The following is a 25848-nucleotide window of genomic DNA, read 5'->3' as shown; positions in this document are numbered from 1 at the left end:
AATGTATGCACAGAAATGTGAAGTCAAAGGCTTTCATGGCCGGCATCCATAGTTTTTTGTGGGTTTTTCGGGCTATGTGGCCATGTTTTAGAAGATTTTTTTCCTCGGAAGGAAATCTTCTAGAACATGGCCACATAGCCCGAAAAACCCACAAAAAACTATGCACAGAAAATTCAATCAATACAGGCCTTTGCATTCATTGCAGTGGTTTCTACTGATTCATTGCTGATCTTGACTGGTCAAAATGCAATGCACTTATTACACTACTGGCTGTAATGTACATATAATATATTGAAAGGAAGAGGCTAAAATATATGGGCAGGTATATGAATTGTCTTTGGTGGTTTGTATAAAAGCTTGCAGCAATAGACAATGGTCATACATTTTAACTTTCATCACTTGAATTTCTTTTTTCTTTGGACCAAACAAATTGTGTACCTACTGTATCTGCTCTTTAGAATGAATCCTTCAAGCAGCCAGGTTTCACTGTTCAATACTGAGCATAATATTATTTACAATGCACAGCTGCCCTGTGTGCAATGTGAAATGAGCATCATTACCTTCTGAGCATATAAAAGCTGAGTGTATGTAGCTACTGTTGCTCCTTCATCTGCACAGGTCTTATTTACTTGACTGAAAGTCAGCTTATACTGTCCCTTTGGAGAACGTACATGAAAAACTCCAACAGTAGCATCTGCAAGGAAGAAAGAGGCAAAAATAAAATCAAGGAATGATGCTGGTGGTGAGTGGGCATCAGTTTTAAACAATATGCTTTTTTAAAGGTAAGAAAACTCAAATCAAATATGTCCACTGCACAGTTTTATAGTCAACACCCACATTTTACAGTATGTCCAGCTCCACATGCGACAATTGCTTCAGCTGGCAGAAATTGTGAGATGACAACAAGGTATTGGAGGAGAGAGTCTGCCCTGGACCCCCTAATATAGTTTATTGTATTCAGGTGTAGTGAAGAATTCGGATGCATTACCACTGGGAAAGGATGATTTAACTCTCAGTCCAGTCTAGTTCTTTGCTTCCAGTTCTTTGACTCAGGTAGTAAAATCTTTTTTTCCAGAGAACAGAACACTCTCTGGGGTAGCCAGTTTCCCATGCAAACTGAATACATATGTTTTGAAAGAATTATAGGATTATGTAATCCCAAAATATCTTGATACATGGTTGTTAAAGGAAGATCCAAACTTTTGACCAATTCTGTGCTTATTTCTGTAGTACTTACCTTGGAAATGAAGATCAGCACAATTAGCATCTGCATGGCACTGTCCATTATCTTGTAAACATCTGTCCACTGGTAATTTTTTCACTTCACAACTCAGTCCATCACCAATGTAGTTATCCTGGCATTCACACTTATATTTATCCTGGAAGGAAAAAAAATTAATTGCTACTAAATATCAAAAGTACACAAGGATGTGATGTGAATATTGAACTGCAACTCATTTGAATTCTGAACATTTTCCATGCAAGAGAAAAACAAAATTTTTAGCCTTTCCAATTATTGGGAAGCCCTCATAAAATGACTGTTACAAGTGTGCCCTAAATATGTTCTACAGACCGAGTCCTGTGGAACATATTCAGGACAGAATATACATTTTTAGATCAACTATCAATTCTATTACTTTTCACTGAAGTCAAACATCTACATGTTGTTTACTTAGGGGATAGCTGTATAATTGTTCCATTTCTATTTTGTGCACTACATATGTACAGTACTTCCATGTATAATGATCCTGTTAAGAAAAATGCAACATGGGACATACAGTAGAAGAAATAAAACATGTATGTGAAAGTCACAATGACTAAGCAAGAGCAATTAAGAAGCCACACAGGTGAAAAAGCTAATGTAATTTAGAAGTCCTGAATGTCAAGGACAGAATTATAGAATGTACAATGGAAAACACCTGAGATTCATTAAGTGTACAAGGTGAAATGATGAAATTCTTAAGTATGGGTTGAACTATGTGAACCAATCAAAATGAGTGTACACGCCCACTGGGTGGAAACTGACTAGTGGGTGGTGATTAACAATGGCTATAATAATTGCTATGTTTGCCAATGTATTTTGTGGAGTAGAGTGGGTAGTTGGAGTAGTTTGGAGTATTGGAGATTGTGATTTGTAGGGCATATAGTATTTGTATATAGTAGAATAAAGTAGATCTTTTATATAAGACTACTGAGTTGTCTGGTGTATTGAGGGAAGATACAAGAGCCAGCAGGATCCTGGAGAAGTTTGGAGACATCTCAGGAAGAAGAGTGAGAAGGCTTGGAGAGTTTGTCAGGGTCTTCAGCCTATTCTCTGAAACTCTGCTGCTTTGGAAGAAAAGCATTAACCTCTGACCAAAGCTGGTCAGCTCCGCTGCATAACAAGGTGGTGAGTTAGAGCCAGAGGTGAAGAGCTACAACTCCCATCATCCCTGACAGATCCAGCTCCCTATCAACACCAGAATGGAATACTAGCTGTATGTTATTACATTTTTGACTGTTCTATATAATATAATATTAATTCTGTAAACCTTCTTCTAGACTAGGACTGGGGAACTTTGGCTCCACAGATGTTGCTCCACTGATGTCACATACTATTGCTACAGCCAGTGGGCTTCTATGTCTGAGCGGGATTTGAATCCAGGTCTCCAGAGTTATTGTCCAATGCTCAAAACACCGCACCACACTGGGTCTCAGGGTTAAAATACTTAAATAAAATATAGGATGTACAAGTCAATATAGCTGGCCAAAATAGCTAAGGGGTGTCTGTCTTTTTTTGGCAAGCTTGTTATGCTCCCTTTTATACTAAAAGTATTCAACTCCAAGTAGGGGCAGATGCTGTCTGAAGAAGCAGCTTAATACAGAAGAGAGAAACAACCTCTGTCCATGATGTAATTTAAAAAAGCTACAACACTTACAGGACCTGTCATTGTACAAGTAGCATGTTCATCACATCCACCATTGAGTCCATCTGTGCAAGGGTTGATAGCAATGCAGGTGTAGCCATCTCCTTTGTAACCTTTCTGACATGTGCAATTGACCATCACACCAATTTGTATACATTTTGCATTCTTATGGCAGCCACCATTGGCTTTCTTACAGAGGTTCTCAGCTGTAGAGTGAAAAGAAAAAATTCCACAAACAAATGATGTCTTTAGCTCCTATATTTTTAATGTATTGGGCTACAGTATTTTATAATTCTATCTGAGTTTTATACTGTGTTGAGACCTGTAGTTTAGTGTTGGATCTTATTTTAAAACTATGTTCTTATTCATTCTCTTAATTGCCTAGAAAATCTTTGGTTTGTTTATTAATACTGTATATAAACTATCAATGCATTTACTACTATTACTAGCCTTAAGTAGAAAAAAATTTCATGAGTTACTTTACTCCTTTTTTGGAAAAATTATAAATGGTCCCTAAAGAATAGGAAAATGCATTTTTTTAAAGTATGAACAGCTTCAGGCAACACAGGAACATGGCACTACCTCCTGTGCTATATGAATGACAACAGAAAACAGTGCAAATATCTTTAACAATGAAGGGTATTATTGATATTTTGGTTCATTGCAAAAGAGTGTTGTAAGGCAGACAGAAATTCTGCCTGAAATGGAGGAAGAAGCAAATGCTTACTTGGCTCTCTACATCAGCTCAACTCTTCATCTCTGTCTGGATTTGCCCCCCCCCCCCCACCACAAATGGGCCAGCTTTGTAGAGGAGAGCTTTAATGATCACATGCTTCTTTAAGCTGAAGGTTAGAACCGAAAGGTCAGAGCTAAAATGGACAGCTGGATTTGGCCCAACTTGCTAGGTTAATTATCTCATCAAAACTTGGTGCCACAATAAGAAAGGGAGAAAGGAAGAAAAAAACACACTGTAAACACTATAAATGTGGCCTGACTTAGAGATGTTTTTGAAAGTGACAGAAGGCTGTTAGTCCAATGCTGCAACTGAGCATATTGTACCTGGAGATTTTCTCCCACTCTATTCCATTCCAGTGCCAAAGAAAGGAGCAGCACTGCCAGATCTGAGCGTGATGCCCATTCCTAGTTAGATGAGCCTCTGAAATTCAGACATCCCAAAGATGTACAAGACTACAAATTCCACTATCCACAGGCAATAGGATTGCCTAAGGCAACAGCAGTTGCAGTCCAGTACAACTGCAGCACAGCTGTTCAGGGAAAGCTGTGTGGTTTATGCTTTTGAATTAATTATTGGATTGTTGGTGTACTTTACAAAGAAGGGTAGATGTGCTTCCACTTCCCTTTTTGCACTCTTTGGGATATGATATTTACAAGCAGAACTTTATATTTCAGCTTATGGATCCCTTTAGCAAGATAAAGTGCAATTATGGTGCAAATGTAAATATATATCCACTGTGAATAACTTATTCTTAAGTGCAAAATGTGAATTGCCTTTGTGCAAAGTGGCTTCAGCTCTATTTACCTCATATTGATCTCACAATAACTTATGTCTCTGAGGTGTAAGCATATACCTATCTTCATATTTTAGTGTGCAACATGGGAATTGTATGAGGGTTGAGGAATAAGAGTGCTTTTGTTTGAAGGACAGAAATGTGTGCATGTCTGCATACATGAATGTTAGAGGGGAAAGGGGGAAAATAAATCAATCTGAGTCTGTCTGAGCTCTAAAATCTTTGGGAGTGGCCCCTTTCCCTGTCTCACTACCTTCCCAGGCGTATTTAGTAGGAACAAGGGTATTCTTGGTGGCTGTTCCCAGACTTTGGAACTCCTGTTCTGTGGAAGCTAGTTTGACTCCTTCCTTGCTCTCCTTCCATTGGCAAATAAAAACTTTCCTATTCTGTTAGGTTTTTAGGAATTGACTGCAAAGGGTTTTAATCGTGTGTTTTGTTGATTTTATATCCTTTTAAATCTTAATTTTAAATTGTTTCAACTCATAGATTGTTTAATTTTTTTGAAAAACCTGCCCTATATATTTTTACTACTTTTTTTGGTATGTTTTAAATCTATACTGGTTTTAATAATTTTAAAACAACATTGAGTCATAGTATTGAAAAAAGGCAGGAGTTAAATGACTAAAATAACAATATATCAAAAATGCTTAAACTGCATTGGCAGTTGATTTTCTCATTATCTCCAAGGAGAGTTTACCTGTACAGGTGATTCCATCGCCACTGTAATAGGGTTTGCATTGGCAGGTATTACGTTCTTTACACACAGCATTTACGGAACAGCTGGGAGAACACACTGGGGATGAAGCTGTCAAGAAGATTCAGAACTACAATTTATATTCAAACCTTTCTAGCTTCTCAGAATGATATAAATAAACCCAATTTGAAATTTTAAAAAAATGTGAGGTTATGGCCTAACTGGTGTTCTTGAACATACCCTCCAATATCTCACAGATGAAAACTGGGACACATCTGACCAACTAGTGTTAGAGTGTGGTCAAGATGACAAAAGTTATTAATGAGGAAGAACACATACTGTAATTTAGGAGACACTGCACTAATTTCTCTAATTTATTCTAATTTTTTGCCTTCAGGTGTATTCGGATAGAGCTTACATCACCAGTATAAAGCATGGGCATCTTAACTGGAGATGACAAAGGCTGTAATCCAACACATGTGGGAAGGCAAAATGTTGGAGAAATCTGTGCTAATCCTTTCCCAGCCCAGATTTGAAAATATTATTTTAAGTCAATTCACAGTGGTTTCAAGTTTTACACTGAGTTATTGTCTTAGGACACCAATGCTGTTCACATAACAATTTGCACATTTGCTTTACAGATATGCCCTCACAACAACCCTGAGACTGGTGACTAATTATTTTGCTTAATTAAACGTTGGCAACATTAAGCATATTTACTTGGAAGTAGGGCCCACTAGGATCAGCAGGAATTCCTTCTGATTGGGCATTCATACTATCTCAGTATACAGATGAATGAGATAACTGATTTCTGTATGATCCTGAGAAAAATTAGTTTCACTAGGTGGCAACTCTAAAAAGTAATGACAAGGTGAAATCTGCTTTACAGAGAAGAACAGTGACAGCACTAATTTATGAGACTATTTATTCCTACTGTTAAATAACCTGACCAAGTTTGGTCTCACAGAGCCGTCCAGTCCATCCGGTCTCACAGAAACATTGACCTGATCCAGTAATCCCTTCATCACACTGTCCGTTTGCTGTGCATTCACAGGCTGAAAACAGAATATGTTTGGATTATTCAAATAATCATAAAGAAAATTCTGTCTAACTCAAAAGTTCCCATACTGCATTATGAACATTAACCACCTGAAAAGCATTTCCCTAGAGCCCTTGATAATAATAAAAAAGTAAACTGAAGCCATTGAATAGGAGATAGGTGTGACAAAAGATCTGCACTTTTTTTTCAGGCTTGCACAAGTATGTTATGTTAACTATAGTATATATTGTTGTCTGCCAAGCACATACCTTCCATCATTTAACAAAGAACATGAGGGTATGGTTATGATGGGAAAGGTTATTAATCAGGAAAAACAGATAAGTTTGGAGAAGCTGCAGCAGTTTACTTTGCCTGAGCATAAAGGAAAGGACAGGATTCTGCTTCTCTCTGCTGAATTAACTGAGCCCAAACTACTTTTAAACTTTGAATTCAGTTTGAAGCTAAGCCAAGACTTAAAGAAGAAAGTGAGAGGAGGAGAGACAAACTGGGACATTGTAAAAGCAGCTGAAAAAGTGGGATATCAAAGGATTAATCAAGACTTTCCAATTAAATTGGGACAGTTGGAAGGAATACAAATGCTACATGTATAATATCATGTTGCCTTACAAAAGTGGCATACAGACTTAGGGTTGAAGGACAGTTTCCCATCTAGGTACTGACCAGACCCAAAGCTACATATCTACTGCAGAGCAAGTGTATCCTATACTTCTTGTCATGCTCCAGAACTAAGGCTCTTGCTTAGCAAGTAAGTTTGAAGTCAGCCTTTTCAGGTTCAGCTAAGGAATTTGGGATACAGTTACTTAATATGAACATGAAACATGAACAATAAACATACACTTGCAATCCAAGCCATATCTTCCAGGCAGACAGAGTTCACATGAAGTACCGTTGAAACCACTGTTACATGAACATTCTCCTGTACGAGCATATCCTTCATCACAGGTACCACGGTTATTACAAGAACCTTCTGGCCCTCCTGGGCAGGCTGGAAAATAGTGAACAGCACAGATTCAATCTTGCATGAATTGTTTCTAGAGTGACTATTTTGCAACTAATCTCTACAGAAAAGGACCTATTTTACATAATCAAAAAGCTATGGCACTAATCTTCCAGGGCAGAAGAACCCTAGTAATGTCAAAGGCTACCATGCACAGATTCAGAAATGATCCATCAGAAATGAATCATTTTGTGTGATTTGACAAGAAGAGTGGACCTTGTTCCTTTCTGAGCCATTTTCTAGATCAGAATTGCTGTCTTTTCCAAAGCAGTAGTTTTATCACTACTGGGGTGGGGTTGGGGAGGGGATACAGAAAAGTAGGATAGGGAAGTCTCACCTTGACACTCATTCCCAAAATATCCCTTGCAACACTGTGGTACCCTGACCACCATAGAGCAAGCCTTCCGACAGCCTGACAGGATTCGATGAGCGATAGTGTAAGTGCATGACTCTGTTTCTCCCTGAAGATTTCAAATTTGTAGATGGGGAAAACCAAAACCAAAAATTAAAAACAAGACATTAACAGTCTTTACATGTAATACAGTACTGGGCCCGTATCCTACTGATTAGTTCTAAGCAGAGTGAGCTGCTGTACAGTAGATCAACACATAAGTACATTTCATGGATTAAATGAGTATGCTGTACTTGGGAGTAATTGTAGAATTCAGACCTGTGAATGCATGAATACCTTTCAGCTTGCCACTGAAAAGCTTGGTCTTTTTATGCAGTGCTTCTGAGTTGTTGTGTACAGTGCAGTCATGGGTGCCTGAGTGATGTTTGCCACTCACTGCCCAGCAGTCTAATAACTCTCCCATTTTACCTACAGCAGGACCAGAACATCCTCCACTTCTTGCTACTGCTCATTGTGGTGCGATAATGTGGGCTGGACACAATTTCATGGGATAACAAAGATGGCCACAACTTTATGACATAACACATATGTCATAAATAAATCATAATTCAATCATAAATCAGTCATAATCAGGTTGTAAATAAAAATCATAATGCCATCATAAATCAATCATAATGACATCATAAATCTCTCATAATGCTATTACAAATCAATCATAAAGCCATCATAAATCAATCACTGCCAAAGACAAATAATCATTTATGACAAGTTGCATGTGCATTCAGGTTGAGGGGACATGGGGCCCAAAAGTTCCATACTTAGCCAATTGTTGAGCAGAGCTTCCTTTTGCTCCTGTGCATTAAATCTCCGAGTAAGGGTTGTACCCAGTCCAGTCAGTGTGATTTAGCTTTAAAGGGCATGTGGAGGGGTGTTCTACATTTGATCCAGCTGCAGGTTACCCCTCCTTTTCATCAGCTGTGCTATTCCCCATAGGTCTCCACCGCCACTTTATATCATGCCCTATGTGCCCTCTTCCTTCCGATAACTGTCTATTGATTAGTTCCAAGTGAGGTAGACCCATAGCATGAACTGCTTTAAGATAAATCAACATATATGTACATCTCTTGGATTTAATAGGTATGCTCTACTTGGGACTAACAGTAGAATTTAGATCTATGCATCTTTCAGCTTGCCTCTGAAAGGGCTTGGTCTTTTTTATGCGTTGCTTCTGAGTTGTTGTGTACAGTGCAGTCATGGGTGTCTGAGTGTCTTAGTGATGTCTGTCACTCACTGCCCAGCAGTCTAATAACTCTCTCATTTCACCCACAACATGACCAGAAAACCCTCTATTTCTTGCTACTGCTTATTCCATCTTTTTGTCTTACTATGAAAAGCCTATTCAGTAGAAAAAGATGGAATAGTGCCTTCTAATTGCTAGCATGGGGAGTGCTTTGCCAATAAGTGCTCAAAAATTGTTTGGTATCTTAAAAACTATTATGGCACAGGTTTTCAAGGACTAGAGTGTACATGATTCAATGCAAAAATATTTACATCATTTTGATGCTTTCCTTTATGTACCAACGTATTTACAGCTTGTCTGTTTGCCATTTTCTTTTCAATTAGAATGTTTAATTTAGAATCAAAAGTATAGAGCTATAATTACCACTACTTTGCTCCCCAAAGGACACTGAAAGGTTCTGTAGCAACTAATGCAGTCTCCCTGTTGAGAAAGAGAGTTACATATTTTAAATTAGAAGACTTAATAAAAAGTTTGCTAACACAGCAGTAAAAAAATAATTAAAATTCAAAATCATTATCCATCCAGCTACATCAGCTGAAACCCTAATCACAATTTCCATATTTACAACTATTTTCTTTCCAAAACCATATTTCATTCTCTTTCTCTCCCTCTTTGTATATGTTTTGATATTTCTCACAAGATCAAAACTCCTTGTTACCGTAGAAGCCCTGCCCATATTAAACACAGGATATACTTAATGGATGTGTGGGAGACAACAATAAGAACAAGTTCATACTAATGAACAATATGGAGGATAAATGGGAGCTGGAACATATTCTTACATAGAGCTGGAAATCATGCAGCACATCAGATGTTACTAATTCAATGGGCCATTCATCTGAGTAGCCAACTATAGGGTTTTCCTGTAATCGGCTATAGAAATCTGTAAATCTATTACTCTTACTTGAACTATAGAATTCAAATCCAAAAGGATCTTGCAGCACCTTTGAGATTTTAGTCTCAAAGAGCCCTTTCCATTCTGCAAGAGCCCTTTCCATACTGATTTTCCAGACTAACATTGCTATGTCTTTGAATTCTGTAGAGTTCAGTGGAACATATCTGAATTGGCATTGCAAGACTCTAATCTAACATTTCACATGCAACAATTCCCATGTACATGCAGGGGTACCCACATACGAAAAATGCACTGTATCAGCCTAAAACTGAGAAGGGTAAGAAGACTGACCGGTAACTGAGAAGTGATGAAAGTGTCACAACGACCTCCAAGAACAGGATCTGTTAACACGCAGTCAATACCATAAGCAATACCACCATCAAACTCCAAGTGCCTTTGTACTATCTTGCACATCTTTTCACTGAGGAACAATTCTCCCTTAACAAGAAAAGTTGTATCTGTTTTAGAAGATCACCGAGTATAGGAAAATTTCGAAAGCACAATCAAAGGAATGCTAGCTGACTCACTGGTTCTGTTTGCAAAGAAAGATTAGACCAACATATGAATTAAAAACAAAACAAAACAAAAAACTAAAGCCAATATTTCCTGTATAATATTTTTATTCAATATGTCTAGTGATGTTGTATATTCATATTGCTTTTGTTATTTTTATGTTTTATTTTATTGTTATATTAACTGGTGATAAATTATTATTGTACCATAAGAATTTATTGTTGTAAATTTACAGCGCTTCATAAATAAAGGTTAATAATAATAATAAATCCCTCTGTGGACACTGCTATTGGATGTCAAGAAATTACTGGAAATAAGTACTTACATATGACTAAAACACTCATTCTTAAATGAACAGTCATTTCTTTAACCCTAGTCAATTTTATGTGTTCTTTAATGAAGCCAAAGCTTCTGCACCCATGTCAATATGGCTTCTGTTGGGGTTTGGAGAGTGAAACTCCCTTGAACACTTAACCAATGACCTATGCTGGCAGAACTATAGAGGTAGTCTAATTTTGCCGACACTTTGAACTTCTACATTGCTTTCAGTATCATTGGTCATACTCATTATATCCTTCTGGATTGCTTTCTGGGTTGTGGATTTGGGAGATTCTGCATTATTTCTATTCCTTTAAAAAGTTGCAGGTTCTACAGTCCTGCTCCTTTCTAGAGGACAGGTTTACAGAGGTTGTAGTTGGGAGACTACTTTTTCTCCCCTTTGGAACATACAGAGTTCCTTGGGATTCAGTTTTGCTTCCCATGTTCCCTTCCAGTCTCCCTCAAACTAGTGCCCTCCAAACATCTGAGACTATATTGTCTAAAATTTCTGACTAGAACTGGTCATTCTGGCTGAAACTGAGTGTTCAAATGCAAGGGCATCAAGATAAATAAGATAAAAACAATGGAAGAAATGTTTGATATTCAGTATCATCTACAGGCCACAGTGTCATTTATACATACTAAGAGGAATGACAATAGCATTCAGTGATACATCATAACCTCTGCATGTAGGAAGCCCAAAATTCAATGCTTGGCAAATCCAGCTAAAACTAAAAAAATATCCTAGCTGAAAATCTGGACAGCCTCTGACGTACTCACAATATTTGTGTCATCATCACCACATGTCACAGTGAGATCAGAGCCTTGAAGTGTCTTCAGTGAATCAGAGTTAGGGAGTGCATAAGCAAAAATCTAGAAGATACCAGGAAAATGTAGGACAGGGAGAGAAAAGAAAGGAGGGATGGAGGAACAGAGAATTCAGAATTACACAACAGAAAATGTCAATTGTTTCTGTTTCAGAAGTTATTCAGAAATGCTGAACACCCACCTTAGCACCTCCAATAACATGGAATTTCAAGTACTGCAGTAGTTTTTCCTTGTCAGACATTTTAAACAGTAAATCCTGCTGGTCCTTGGAGAGACCCCTGACTACTTTATCTGAGGGCCAGAACAAGGTGACTGGTTGATGAAGAGGGTCATTAATAAGACTAATCAATCCTGAACTCTGAAATAAGAAAGAAAGGAAATGAGGACTGCCACAATGGTATTTTAAGCTATATTTAAGTTACTGAGTATGGGTAAGGAGGATGGGTAAGTCTCTTTCAATCGGACTTGTGGACCCAAATGCTGTGTTAAAGACTTGCAAACCCAAATCATCTTACCTCTATGATGTTGTAGAAGAGGATGTACCCATTTTTTGCTGCAACCATTTTGAGGTTTTCCTAAGGAGGTAAATTGTTTGCTAAGTTTATTTCTCTGCCCAGGAAACATAACAGCAAAAGCAGTGTGGTTCAGAAATTAGTGATGTGTTAATTGCTTATATGCTAACTATAAAAAAATGTTTGTTGCCTTCAGAAACATCTTATAACTGAAGCGTCCAGGTAGCTGAAAGCATTGTGAGAATGAATTGAGAAGTATGGAAACTAAAATCTCTTGGCTCAGAAGGAGAATCATGCCCACTCATGTCATGTGACTGACAGAATAGTGGAACTGCACTGGAAGGGACATATAGCATCAGATACAGTGGCAGAAAAGTAGCAATATTGGGAGCCATTGATGTTTTTTCCCATTAGTGAAAAGGTACTGACCACCAATGATTGGAATGCAAAGCAGCAACATGAGAGACATGACATTGTGTGAGATTTACCCACTACCAACCAGGCTATTATCCTGCTGTAATTGTGATTTGCCAGCCTTGTGTGATAAGGCTTAAAGCAGGGGTTGGCAACCCCCTGATTGCTGATTGCTGCAGGCAGTACTGCGGCGGCGGCACCGGCGCCGAGGAGGGTGGGCCGCAGACAGTGTGCCACCGCCGCCATCCCCGCCCGCACCTTCCTGTAGCCCTGCGTGCGCCTGCACGGCTGCACGCAGGGCTAAATAGGAGTTTCTCCTCCTGGAGTTGGCTGGCCAATGGCTGCTGGCAGGGGGAGGGTTGTTGGAGCTCCAGCCTGCCCCCATTGGCCAGCCAGCCTCAAGAGGAGGGGCTGCTCCTTGGACAGGGCAGGAAGGGGGCGGGGGTCCTCTTTCTCCTTCCCGCCCCTCCCGTGGCTGCCTGACAGCCGCAGGGAGGGCAGGAAGGGGGCGGGGGTCGCCTCCTGCCCTTTCCCTCCCTTCCCACGGCTGCATGACAGGCATGGGGAGGGAAGGAAGGGGGCGGGGGTCGCCTCCTCCTCCTTCCCTCCCTTCCCACGGCTGCCTGACAGGCATGGGGAGGGAAGGAAGGGGGCGGGGGTCGCCTTCTCCTCCTCCCCTCCCTTCCCACGGCTGCCTGACAGCCGTGGGGAGGGAAGGAAGGGGGCGGGGGTCGCCTCCTGCCCTTTCCCTCCCTTCCCACGGCTGCCTGACAGCCGCGTGGAGGGAAGGAAGGGGCGGGGGTCCCCTCCTCCTCCTTCCCTCCCTTCCCACGGCTGCCTGACAGCTGTGTGGAGGGAAGGAAGGGGGCGGGGGAAGAGGAGGAGGAAGAGGAGGAGGGGGGAGGAAGGAAGGAGCAGGAGGAGGAAGGAGGAAGGAAGGAGGAGGAAGAGGAGGAGAGAGGAGGAAGAAGGAGGAGGAGGAGGGAGGAAGGAAGGAGCAGGTGGAGGAGGAGGAAGAAGAAGAAGAAGAAGATTAGCAGGAGGAGGATTTCCATTCCATTTGTACAGGTCTGCTTTGTTTTAATAATAATACACCGCTATGATCTAAAAAAGGAATAGCGGTATATAAATAAAATTATTATTATTATTATTGCTTTGTTTTAACAATGATAGTGGTGATGATGATGATATCAGTCAGTTTCTGAGACATGCACTCACTCTTTCTGAACGTGAGACAGTGTGACTTTCCAATAATAATGATAATAATAATTTTTATTTCTACCCCGCCTTTCCATAAAAAATGATCAAGGCGGCTTACAAAAGTTAAAAACATACAATGCTAGATAAAACAAAACAATATGGAGTTAAAAAAGTGTATTTCTGTGTATTTTCGGTGCTTTTAATGCTAAAAGTCTGCTTTAACATTGATAGTGATGATGATGATGATGATGATGATGATGATGATGATGATGGTGGTGATATTGATATCAGCCAGCTTCTGAGGCCCAAATGTCCTCCATTTTGATCATGCCTAAGAAACATGCATTTATATTAACATTTTTAAAAAATCATCAATTTTTTTCGCATGTCCTCCATTTTAAAAAATGTGTCCTCCATTTGAAAATATTGTCCTCGATTATTTAATTAATTATTTATCCCCCCCCCCCCCCCCCGTGGTCTGGGGGACACCTGGCTCAAAAAGGTTGCCTACCCCTGTCCTAAAGCTATCAGTAGTATCACAGTGGTTATGTTATTTCCTGGATTAGAAATTGCATGCTGTGGAACAAGGCTCATTCTTGCTTCCTGTTGTGGGCTCCCTATGGACACCTGACTGGCTACTGTGGAAAACAGGCTGCTGAGTTCAATAAGCCTTTGGTCTCATCCAACATTTTTTTAGTGTGACTGCACCCAAATTGCACCCACATGGGTAAATGTGTTCACAAAAACATGCCATCTTGCTCTCTTAAAACAGGGTTTTAAGTTCTAACAGACCTTGTCTAACCAAAGGAACAGTACAAAAAAAAAGGCCAAATTAGACATGATGCTACTCAAGTCACTTAAACTATCATGGCTACTTAAAAAAAAAATACCCCCAACAACTTGTTAATAGGTGCCAAAGGCCCTACTCCTTCAGTTTTCATCAGGATTTTAGTGAAACAGGAAGATGTTCACCCATACCCATATTCCAAAGGAAGGTTTCTCTGCCTGCAGCAGCTGTTAATACCACTTTCAAAAGAGTGGCATTTGAAGTGATACATATAGCATCAAGGCTAATTTGGACTTAAGGAAGAAGTAACACTAGGCTAGGACATTTGTTTTGCTATAGGGGCAGGAAACAGTTTGAAGAGTTACAAGTCCTCCTTCCATCTGTCCTTATTCCCTTTCAGATAATTTAAATCTTCTTCCACACATATGTTTGAAGAAGGAAAACAACATCATGTCAGATGTGCAGGCTGTAACATACAGTAATTACTTGAAGCACTGAGGCAAATAATCAAACTGCAGCTCTTGAATAAAACAAAGCATGTTTCCAAAAACTGCAAAAAGAATGATTTTGGTATTTCAGCAAAAAGAAAGAATCCTTAACATATCATATAATTAACATATTGCAACCTTATTTTGACCAGTTAAATAGCTAATTAATCACTTGAAGGAAAACAGGGTACAGTAATAAAAACTCACTGAGCAACTTTCAAATAGATATCATTCCCAATATAAAGGTTATTCACCTTTACAGGAGTTGGCTGCCCACGTGGGAAGTCTTGAATCCTCTGTGGAATTAGGACCTTGTCTATGATGTGTATTACTCCATTTGTGCAGATCAGATCACTAGTTAGAATCTTAGCTTTGCCATTCAAAAAAACTGAATTCTGAAAGCATAAAACATAAAGGACCACATTATTTTCATGGACCCATGGCCATGATGTTTTAATATGACAAAACAGAACAAGAGAAACAAATCTGCCCCTGGTGGCAGTAGATGACAAAAAACATTCCCTTTCAATAGTGTTTATATAAATCTTAAGAAGATTTACATACAAATAAAAGTATGTATGCACAGGATTATTATAGCTTTAAAAATAGTTTGAGATATATATATATATATATAATGTATATATATGTTGTTATCTGCCATGAGGCCCTATGCTGGGAGAAAGGCAAGAGATAAATAAATATAATAAGTTAATATTCAACAGTGTTGAACAGATTACCTGTTTGGGTAAGCTTTTTTCAAGTGAAAGAAACCTTCATAGAAAGCTACACAAATCCCTCAGACAATATATTATGCTGAAGCAGAGTCATTACTGGGGTCATGGTGGTGAGGGCCACATCAGGTGACACTTTAAAGGGGGGATGTGTGTGACACCACTGCTCTCCAGTTGTCTGCCTTTGGGCAGAAATGAGCTGTGGTGTTCAATGTGCCCCATTAAAGTGCTGAAGAGATGGTGTGGGTGGGGCAAGTCTCAGTGGGAGGAGAAAGAAGGGCTCCCCATCTTTTTCTATTTTTTAAAAATAAAATTTAAATAAAAATTTAAGATGTTTAAATTTTAATTATTTTAATTTCAAAAATTATTTTAAAATCTTCTTTAAAACCTTACATCTTTGTATGGAAACTAAAATCTCTTGACTCAGAAGGAGAATGATGCCCACCCATGCCATGTGACTGATGGAGTTCCAAAGTCTGGGAGTTCCAAAGTCTGGGACTGGACCTGCATATATAGCACCAGATACAGTAGTGGAAATGTAGCAATATTGGGAGCACATGAAGCCATGTACAAATAAATATATTTCTGCTGGGTGTATGATATTGTAATTTAAAGGCATAAATTTAATTTTTCTAGCTCTTTATGTCACAACTATTGCTATTACATTCAGTGATATATAGGAATTATGATTGATGAGTAACATCAGTACAAAACTACTATTAAGGATTCTGTATGATGTGGTTTGGGAGAAGGTAAATGGATGTGCGTGTGTGACACCATGAGTTTCCTCACCAGATGACTCTGGGGCGAATAATTAATCTGAGCAAGGTCTTGCTTTCTTATCTGACCATCACTCTGACTGTGGAAATACCATAGATTTCTGGCCATTACCCACCACTACTTGTGAGACAACTACGGGACTCTCAAGGTGTAGACAGATCTGACAGATGGGAAGCTGGATTTCTAATGTTAAACAATTCCTTACACGTAATACTGTGAACTAGCACTCTTCTGCCAAAGCATACATAAGGCTTTGGGCAGAACGATGATATTTTGAAGTAAAGCAAGAAGAGGTATTACTTAGAAAGTTGTCAATCATCTTCTGGCCAATTTAGTTTTACATTTGGGAAAACAATACTTGGAGAATTTACTCTTTAAATCTGTGACTTCCAGAATATTTCTGTCATCATACTGTAGCCAGTGAAGGAATATTTTCCTCAAGCTCTGGGGAGAACAGAGAGTCTTTTGTCCCATTTGCTTTTGACTTGATTATATGTTACTTGCAACAATGCAAGTTGTATTTGCAAAGCATTAGGTGTTCCATAAGTTTGTACTATGAGAAGAAAATTTAAAGCCCAGGAACATTAAGTCAAAGAAACTGCCGTTCTAGATCAGACAATATCCAGTGCAGTAGCATGTCACAACTTGAACACAATTCTGCATTTTTTAAAGTAAAACATATTAACACTTTGAAGAATTAAACAATTCAGTGCTATTTCTTGGCTCGACATTTTGCCACTGACAGCAATGGGCAAGATGATTCCTACACCTCCATCTCATGCACAAAAATAAACTAGACCAGCGACTTAACCACAGGGGACCTACCCAAGAGCTTCCTAGGGGATGAAGGACAAGCTATGTAGCACATGCAGCTTGCAAAATCCTGAGGCTTCTGGTCAATTGGGATGAGCCCTTGGCTAACTAGATAACAGAATCTAAGGATTTCTTATGCACAAGCTTCACTAGAAAACATGAAAATTGCAAGAAGAATGTAGCTAATGGACTGTTCTCTTTCATATCTGTCATTAATCATTTAAATTAGTTTTCTTTTGGCTCCTATTTATTATGTCAGCTATTGCTACATCACAGAGTGCTGCATCAATTTTCTGACAAGACAAATAAATAATAATAAATAAATATTTTATTTGTATACCGCCCTTCCTGTGATCAGGGCGGTGCATAGCAAATCAAAACAATACAATACATCAACACAGCAAATCAAAATAACAACAGTACAAATACAATAAAACTGTTAAAACCAATATTAAAACCCCGTCAACCAGCCATCACTGCTGTCAGAGGGGGGAAAGACTAGCTGGAGCTTGTGTCGGGGAATGCTAGTCGGAACAGGAAGGTTTTTAATTCCTTCCTGAACTGGGCCAGGGAGGTGGCCGAGTGGAGCTCTATGGGCAGCGTATTCCAGAGGGTCGGGGCGAAGATGGAATATGACCTCCTTGCTGTGAAGGCTAATCTAGCCCCTGGGACCCTCAGTAGTTGCTGCCCAGATGTTCTGAGGGTGCGGGGTGGAATATATGGGGAGAGGCGGTCCTCAAGGTATCCTGGGCCCAAGCCATATAGGGCTTTATAGGTTATAACCTATATCGGCCCTCTTATCGGAGCACACGTCTCCCAGCTGCACCATCTGGAACCTCCCGAGAGGTAGGACCGGAACCACTAGAGTGCAGTGCCCCCGATTCCCACCTCTGCCAGGCGCTCCAGAAGGATACCATGGTCTATGGTATCGAAAGCCGCTGAGATGTCCAAGAGCACCAACAGGGACACGCTTCCCCTATCGATGCCCAGACGGAGATCATCGACCAAGGCGACCATGGCCGTCTCAACCCCATAACCCGCCTGAAAGCCAGTTTGAAATGGGTCTAGATAATCCGTTTCATCCAAGATCGATTGAAGCTGGATTGCAACCGCCCTCTCGATCACCTTCCCCAGAAATGGCAGCAGCGAGACTGGCCAATAATTACTATGTATCAGGGGGTCGAGGGAGGGCTTTTTTAACAGCGGTTTTATAGTGGCCAATTTCAAGCTGGATGGAAATTGCCCGTCCCTCAAAGATGTATTAATAATCCGGTGTAACATCGAGGTTACCACCGGTCCCCCCTGAGCCGCTAGCCATGAGGGACAGGGATCGAGAGAGCAGGTTGTCTTCCGAACGCTTCCAATGAAGATATAATTATAGCCATATCCTCCCAAGCTTGGTTACCTGTGAAAATGTGATCTTAAGCTGCTCTCCTTGAAGAGTGGTGACAGTTTTATCTGATGTCAGGTCATTAAAGAGCAGTCCTGCACACGATACAACGTGGTAACGAAGAATCTGGGGCATGACACCTTTGGAAAACCAGTCATTAACCTTGGAAGAGAATAAGAAAACAGCTAAAGAGGGGAAATGGCAAATAATGTACACTACACATATTGTCATGGTTATAAACATGACAAGACATTAGTTTGAGTAAAATAGAACAGTGGAAGATACACAGCCAGTTTGTCTGTTCATCTCTCACTCTCTGACGCAGGTCAGCAGATTTGCTGCCTTATAGAAGAGCATCTTTGCCTCCATTTATGTTCTGCTGTATATTTCCAAATAAGAGCCAGCATGGTGTAGTGGTTTGAACATTGGACTATGCCTCTGGGAGACCAAGGTTTGAAATCCTGCATGGCCATGTAAGTCACACTCATTCAATCTCAGAAGAAGGCAAATGAAACCCCCCTCTGAACAAATCTTGCTCAGAAAATCCCATGATAGGATTGCCTTAGACTGAGTCATCATAATTCAGAAACTACTTGAATGGCACAGGGTGGAAAAATGAAATGCACAGGTATAGGATGGGGGACACCTGGCTGAATGAGACTACATGTGAAAGGGATCTAGGAGTCCAAGTAGACCACAAGTTGAACATGAGTCAACAGTGTGATGTAGCAGCTAAAAAGGCCAATGTGATTTTAGGCTGCCTCAATAGAAGTATAGTGTCTAGATCAAGGGAAGTAATAGTCCCACTCTATTCTGCTCTGGTCAGGCCCCAACCTGGAATATTGTGTCCAGTTCTGGGCACCACAATTAAAAAAGGATATTGAGATACTGGAACGTGTCCAAAGGAAGGTGACTAAAATGGTGAAGGCTCTGGAAACCATGCCCTATGAGGAACAACTTAGGGAGCTGGGGATGTTTAACCTGGAGAAGAGAAGGTTAAGAGGTGATATGATAGCCCTGTTTAAATACTTGAAGGGATGTCATATTGAGGAGGGAGCAAGCTTGTTTTCTGTTGCTCCAGAGAACAGGACTCGGAACAATGGATGCAAGCTACAGGAAAAGAGATTCCACTTCAACATTAGGAGGAACTTCCTGACAGTAAAAGCTGTTCGACAGTGGAACACACTCCCTCAGAGGGTAGTGTCATCTCCTTCCTTGGAGATCTTTATACAGAGGCTGAATGGCCATCTGTCGGGGATGCTTTGATTCAGAATTCCTGCATGGCAGGGGGTTGGACTGGATAGCCCTTGTGGTCTCTTCCAACTCTATGATTCTATGAAGGCACATAACAGCAATATTTCCAAAGAAACCAAATATTTGAAGTCTGAGGACTCCTGAGGTTTCCAGTGTTCTCTTATCCTGCAGAAAATTAAACTCAGTAGCCCTGAAACTTCTCATTATTTGGGAAAATAACATAATAAATTGTTCAGCATTAAAGTCTTTTTGCTTACTTTTAGTTCAGTTATAAATGCTTCCCTACTTGGTGCAAAGACAGTAAAAGGGCCTGTTCCAGCCATGTCTCTAACACCAGCATCCTACAAGAAAAGAATGCAAAATGTTAAATTTGATTTCTACCATTGTTAGATTCAAGCAGTGGCACTTTCCAAATTATCATGTCAATCAACAGGAAGGACATTTTCCTTTGTTAAACATTCAGTACATATGCAATAACACTTACCAAGAGAAATCAGGACTTGAGAAAACATGACATGCAGCCTCCTTACCATTAAATATCCATTAAATCGAGTAGTATTGAAATCCATTGAAAGCTCCTGCAATGATAATAAGAACAACAAAATAAATTGTGGTAATCATAATTGCAACTCTTTTAATAATCCCATGTAACATACAGCACTAGAATATGCACAGGATTGTATACTTCATTGGATAAGCAGCTGATGATTTTGCCAGGGTTGGAACTCTGCAGATCTGTCTAAAGAGACCAGACTGTTCTAGGCTGGTGGTATATGTAGTAAATGGTATATATGCATAACAGTAGTAGATCAGCTGCTAATAAGATTTCCAGCCATTTTGAAATCAATTGCTTCTTTTAAAAATATCTCTTAACACCAGGTGTTTAATGTTCTCGTTCCAGGGTGGACCAAGTGCACTTCTTCTAATTTATTGAATTACAATTCTTATTAGCTATAGCCAGCAACAGTGTTGAGGAATGCTGGGAGTTACAGTTTGACAATGTCTAGAAGGCTGCACTTTGGTCAGCCCCACCTTAGAGGCCAGCTTTCTAAACATTTCAGTATGCAGAGATGGTAGCATCAAAACTAAAAAAAAAAAAAAAAGATGCATGCCTCTCAAAGAATCCTTGGAGATTTATCTACATGAGGAGAGGTTTTCTTCACTTCAAAGACAACGCTGCAAATTTATTTCAAAAGAAATAATGTCTAAGCAATTAAAGTGTATTTTAATGATAACTCACGTCTCTTTTAGACGCCCCCAACCCTTGTACGTACAGAGTATGTACAAAATGGCAGCACCCTGTCCACATGGGCGCCACCATTACGACGTCACGGCCGTGCCACCTTCAAATGGAGTGGCGTGGATGTGATGTCCTAGCACTGTGGAAGGGCACCTGTGGTGCCCTTTCCGCGGCACCGGAAGGAGCTCCATTTTGGAGCTCCTTCCTGGGTTTGTGTCGCTGGCGCAGCATTTACAAGGCTGTGCCAGTGACACAAAGGAGAAAGGGGCTGAGTGACCCCAAGGACACCCCTTTCCAGCCTGCATGAAGCAGCCTTTTGCTGCTTCCCCGCGGCCTGGAAAAGCAGTGGATTGGGGCCTCAGGGCTGCCACTGTGGCAGCTGAGGCCCCGATCCATTGGAGAAAGGGGCGGGTGCAAGCGGCCCCAAAGGGGTGGTCTGTAAACCACCTCAGTTTGTACTAGACAGAACTTGGAAATACTATTTTTTTTAAAAAAACAACAAAACACACACAAAACTCAACAGTAGCTCCAAGAATTCCTTAACCACTATGAGAAGCAATCATGCTAGCTAGAGGATTCTGGGAATTGCAGCCAAAAAGTAACACCTCCAGGTTCTTGCACCAGATTAGATATTCAACAGAAGAGTGTTGGAACCTAGGTTTCTGCAGAACAGTTGAAAAACTGCAGGATGAGGAGACTTTCAGGGGGAAGAGAAAAGGACAGAGAGTTGTAGAATGGGATGTAAGTCTTTGTGCTGTTGACCAGATAAGCAAGAGCAAATAAATACCATAGCTTTCTCTCTGCTGTGAGGAGGCTTTTCGTTAAGTGTGCACAGTTCCCCCATCCCCAGAAAGTCTTCTTAGAATTTCATTTAGTGCAGAAATATAGAAAACATATTTTCTGTTTGGCAATTCATGGATTTTTTTTTGCAGGAAAAACAAGTGTATTCTTGTGCAAATGAACTGGCCTCAAAGGCTTTACAAAGTGCAAAAAACCTCGCTGTTTCTCTGTTATTCCCAATGATATTTTGTAATTTTGAGAAGTGCTTTTTTTCCACCTAGGACATGAAGTGAATATTCTTTCCACTCCTAGATCTACATGTGATTGTTGCTTTACAATGAAAAGTAGTGGCGGGTGGGAGATTATGTCAGGTGAACAGGATATGATGGAAATGGTAAGCACCTTTCTCTCAACATTGACTTACTTCTGCAAATAGTCCTCCCTTCCCCTCACTTCACTGTAGCTGACTTGATTTTAAAGAGCATTAAATTATCTAATAAGTATTCAGTAAAAAAGGGGAAATGTTTCACCATGAAGATGCTCCCTCTACAAGTAAATCCATCTCCAATATAATTCGGTCTGCATGTACAGGTTATTTCTGTCTGTGCTGTATCATTGCAGTATGCATTTTCCCCACAGCCACCATTGTTCTGTGAAAAGAGAATCAACATTAAACAAAATCTCCTTTGTCAACATGCATTTCATTTAAAAGAATAAATCAACAGGAAAAGAAGGTAGGTAAAAGTGGAACACTTTTAACTTTGGCCCGTTACACACGGGCAGCTAGTACGTCCTGGGGACGTACTAGCTTTAGGGTAAGTGCGTGGCTTATGCACGCACTTACCCCTATTACGGACTGAGTCCATACAAGATGGTGGCGGCCGTTCCACACGGCCACCATCTTGACGTAGCAGACACTCTGCGTACGCACGTTGCACCCCAGAAGTGACGCTGCAAGTGAGCACTTTGGCACTTGCGGCGTCTCTTCCGGGTTGCCGGAAGGAGTGCGATTTTCACACTCTTTCATTGCAGCGTGGAGGAGTCGCGCGGTTTGGCTGCTGCGACTCCTCCATGCTGCAACTGGAAGCGGCCCAAGACCGCCCCTTTTGGGTGGTCTGTAACGGGCCTTTCACTTTTAAGTTTAGGTTTCACTTATTTCAATGAGACGTGACTCTTGTCTTCTGTGACTCGAAGCACTGGAGAGGAATGAACAAACACTGAAATATTGTGTGACTTTTTGGCTCCTCTTTAATGTTACAAGAACCCAGTGTAAAAGAGAGATGAGAAAGTGACTGATAGCCTCATCTTTCATGAATATCTCTAATCCCTTTGGAAGCCATGCAAGTTATTGGCTACCAGCACATTCTGTGATTTTAAATATGGATTGTCTGGAAAACTGCTTCCTGTTGTCTGTTCGGAACCTCATGGACATGTATTGGATGCTCTGACTTTTGGTATTATGAAAACAGGAGAAAAACCCTATCTCTGTCCAATTTCTCCACACTAGGTATAATTTTATAAATCTGCTCTTCTAAGCAAAGTAGAGCTGGAAGGATATGATATACAGAGGAGTAGTTTAGGGCTAGAGATAAGTGCTTAATCCTTTTCCTGCCTGCTTTCCCAACCCACAGACTGATTACTAGCTAGTTTTCCTTCAAGAAATGCAATAGAAATGCATGAAAACATGGTTCTGAAACATGGGGAAAAGCCAAATCAAAGCAAGAAGCTTTTAGGAAGAACTTGTGGGAGGAAACCACAATGGAGACCTGGTCTTCTTCTCAAGGCTGCACCACTGTTAATTATGCTCTCATGTGGCACTACAGAAGAAAATGTTGCTTTTGACTCAGTGAACAGGTTAACATCTTTAGTACAGTGTTGTACTGTAGATGGATAAAGATAAAGGGGACACTGGGGCCTTCCTTAAAAATGTTTTGACCTGAGTTCCTTTTCCTAATTTGTTTGATGGCCTGTAATCACCCAACAGTCGGGGGAAATGCAGCCGACTGATCTGAGTGAAGTTTAATCCTCACTCAAATTAAGTCTAGAGCAAAATCAACAGAGAGGTTGAATAATCACATGCAGCTGATATATAAGTAAATGGCAACAGGTACAGAGGTCAGTTTTACATCAGTTTGTGGGAGGTATTACAAGATATACTTTGGCAGTACCTTTGGATTTCTATTTGACAACAAGAGGCACACATTAAAAATATTATGCCAATCAAAAACTGTACTGATATGAATGTACTCACAAATGAACATGGACTGATGTAGGTGCACGATTTGCCATCCCCGGAGTATCCTTTTAAGCAATTACAGGTTGCCTGCCAGAATAAGGAAATAAGCCATGTCAAGTGATACAGTATAATGGCAGTTTTACAGACTATTAATTTAATTGGCTACATTTATGGGTATAGAAAAATAAATAAATAAATGTTCACACACACACACACACACACACACACAAACACACACACACACAAGGCAGGGAATAGCAACAGATTAAAATGCAAAACATAACATCAGATGAAGCACATAAATAGTTTAAAACACATATCAGCTTAAAAGGACATATGAGACTAACACATATTCAAACAATCACCCCATATTTTAAAAATCATACTTTAAAATTTATAATTTTAAAATAATCTGGATAAGAAATAGAATAATTGAAGCCTATTCTGAATTCATATCTCTTTTGAAGTTCCTTTTCGTATATGCGGGGCACATAAGTTGTGTATTCTGCCCCACTTTCTTTCTAGGTGCTAGAGCTTCTTGTCAGATAAAACAGTTCAAAGAGTCTGCAAACTATTTGAAATCATCATTTAAAATAATAACAAAAATGTTTCAAAAATAGCTTTTCAAGTTAGATCTTTATTTGTTATTTCAATTTATCTCATATATCTCACTGGAAATACAAATACTCAGAGATCTGGTTACTTAGGCAACTAACTTCCATTCAGGTTATACAGGTTAAATTGCAGCATTCTCACAATATAGGCTTCTGGCTCTTTTCTTTTTTAATGTAAGATTTTGGACATTATAGTATAATAATCCTTTTCTTTCCCGTCTTTGAACTTTGTGATGAAAGGTATAGGTACAGTATGATCTCCAATGTAGAATCAAATAATTAATTGAGAAACCACTTTAAAATTGATCAAACCATTTCACATACAGCCAACAAACTTGAGGTTTGTGTGATTTTTAAAAATAACAAGATTCTTCAATAGCTGCCAAGGGGCATAGGAGATAGCTGACCGGGGCCAGCACACTCTTGGAAGTAAACAAGAACAAAGTTTATCTCTGAGCATGTGCTTGGATAGGGTATTTGTTTGTGATACCACAACTGAATTCAACCTTTTCACACAATGTGTTCCTACTTACCTAGCACTTTTCTAAAGCTTTTCTTTGTTTCTTCAACTAACCAAAGAGAATATGTAGTTGTTGCTATTAAATAGTTGGAAGTCAGTGCCCTTGTCAGTCTACTGGAAGCCTCCAAGTAGTAAGTCCTGATCTATTTTTTGCCCACCCCAAAACACATTATTTCAATAATTTTCACAAGGGAAGATAACATTGGAATCCCCATATTACAGCTAAGATCCTGAAGCACAGGATTATCTAACCTCCTTCAGTAAATTCATTGCTAAACTGAGATTTATCTTCCTGGCTATATCAAAACTTTGCAGTTAGAACAGGATATGAGGAAGGACCTCTGCTCAGAGTCAGAGAATATATGAAGGACACTTTGTCTTTTATCACTGAAAAAAAAATCTCAGGCCAGTAGGTGATGGAAAAAACTTTACATGTTAAAGAACTACTGTCAGCCAGAGCATAGAGCTCTAGGCCTAAAGGACCAATGACCTGACTCTGTTCAAAGCACCTTCTTATGATTATAGGTTATCATTTTATAGCCTTTGTTGTTGTTGTTGTTATATGCCTTCAAGTTGACTCAGACCCATGGAGAGCCACCCAAGCATAGCATTTTCTTGGCAGGATTTATCCACAGGAGATTTTCCATTGCTTTCATTTTTGCCTGGGAGAGTAGGAGTTGGACAATCCATGACTCAC

The 25848-nt window shown here is 39.9% G+C and overlaps 1 protein-coding gene across 1 annotated transcript in view; it reads right to left on the bottom strand.

Moving 5' to 3' along the window:
* Nucleotides 1-25848, bottom strand: part of STAB2 (stabilin 2) — a 98687-nt gene that overhangs the window by 10911 nt on the left and 61928 nt on the right. The window contains exons 44-61 of the mRNA XM_089527976.1: nucleotides 24033-24104; nucleotides 22312-22431; nucleotides 20292-20339; nucleotides 20019-20102; nucleotides 18523-18669; nucleotides 15048-15188; nucleotides 11908-11967; nucleotides 11574-11750; nucleotides 11345-11437; nucleotides 10025-10171; nucleotides 9202-9258; nucleotides 7524-7647; nucleotides 7025-7174; nucleotides 6080-6184; nucleotides 5133-5240; nucleotides 2919-3112; nucleotides 1238-1379; nucleotides 561-694 (exon numbers count right to left, since the gene is read on the bottom strand). Of these exons, the coding sequence (XP_089384102.1) occupies nucleotides 561-694; nucleotides 1238-1379; nucleotides 2919-3112; nucleotides 5133-5240; nucleotides 6080-6184; nucleotides 7025-7174; nucleotides 7524-7647; nucleotides 9202-9258; nucleotides 10025-10171; nucleotides 11345-11437; nucleotides 11574-11750; nucleotides 11908-11967; nucleotides 15048-15188; nucleotides 18523-18669; nucleotides 20019-20102; nucleotides 20292-20339; nucleotides 22312-22431; nucleotides 24033-24104 (2103 nt within the window). The remainder of the gene's footprint in view (nucleotides 1-560; nucleotides 695-1237; nucleotides 1380-2918; nucleotides 3113-5132; nucleotides 5241-6079; nucleotides 6185-7024; nucleotides 7175-7523; nucleotides 7648-9201; nucleotides 9259-10024; nucleotides 10172-11344; nucleotides 11438-11573; nucleotides 11751-11907; nucleotides 11968-15047; nucleotides 15189-18522; nucleotides 18670-20018; nucleotides 20103-20291; nucleotides 20340-22311; nucleotides 22432-24032; nucleotides 24105-25848) is intronic.

The sequence above is a fragment of the Sceloporus occidentalis genome, unplaced genomic scaffold (genome assembly GCF_023333645.1).
Source record: "Sceloporus occidentalis isolate IW3139 unplaced genomic scaffold, rSceOcc1.0.p SCAF_5, whole genome shotgun sequence".
Classification (NCBI taxonomy): Eukaryota; Metazoa; Chordata; class Lepidosauria; order Squamata; family Phrynosomatidae; genus Sceloporus; species Sceloporus occidentalis.
This window is presented reverse-complemented; position numbering and strand designations above follow the sequence as displayed.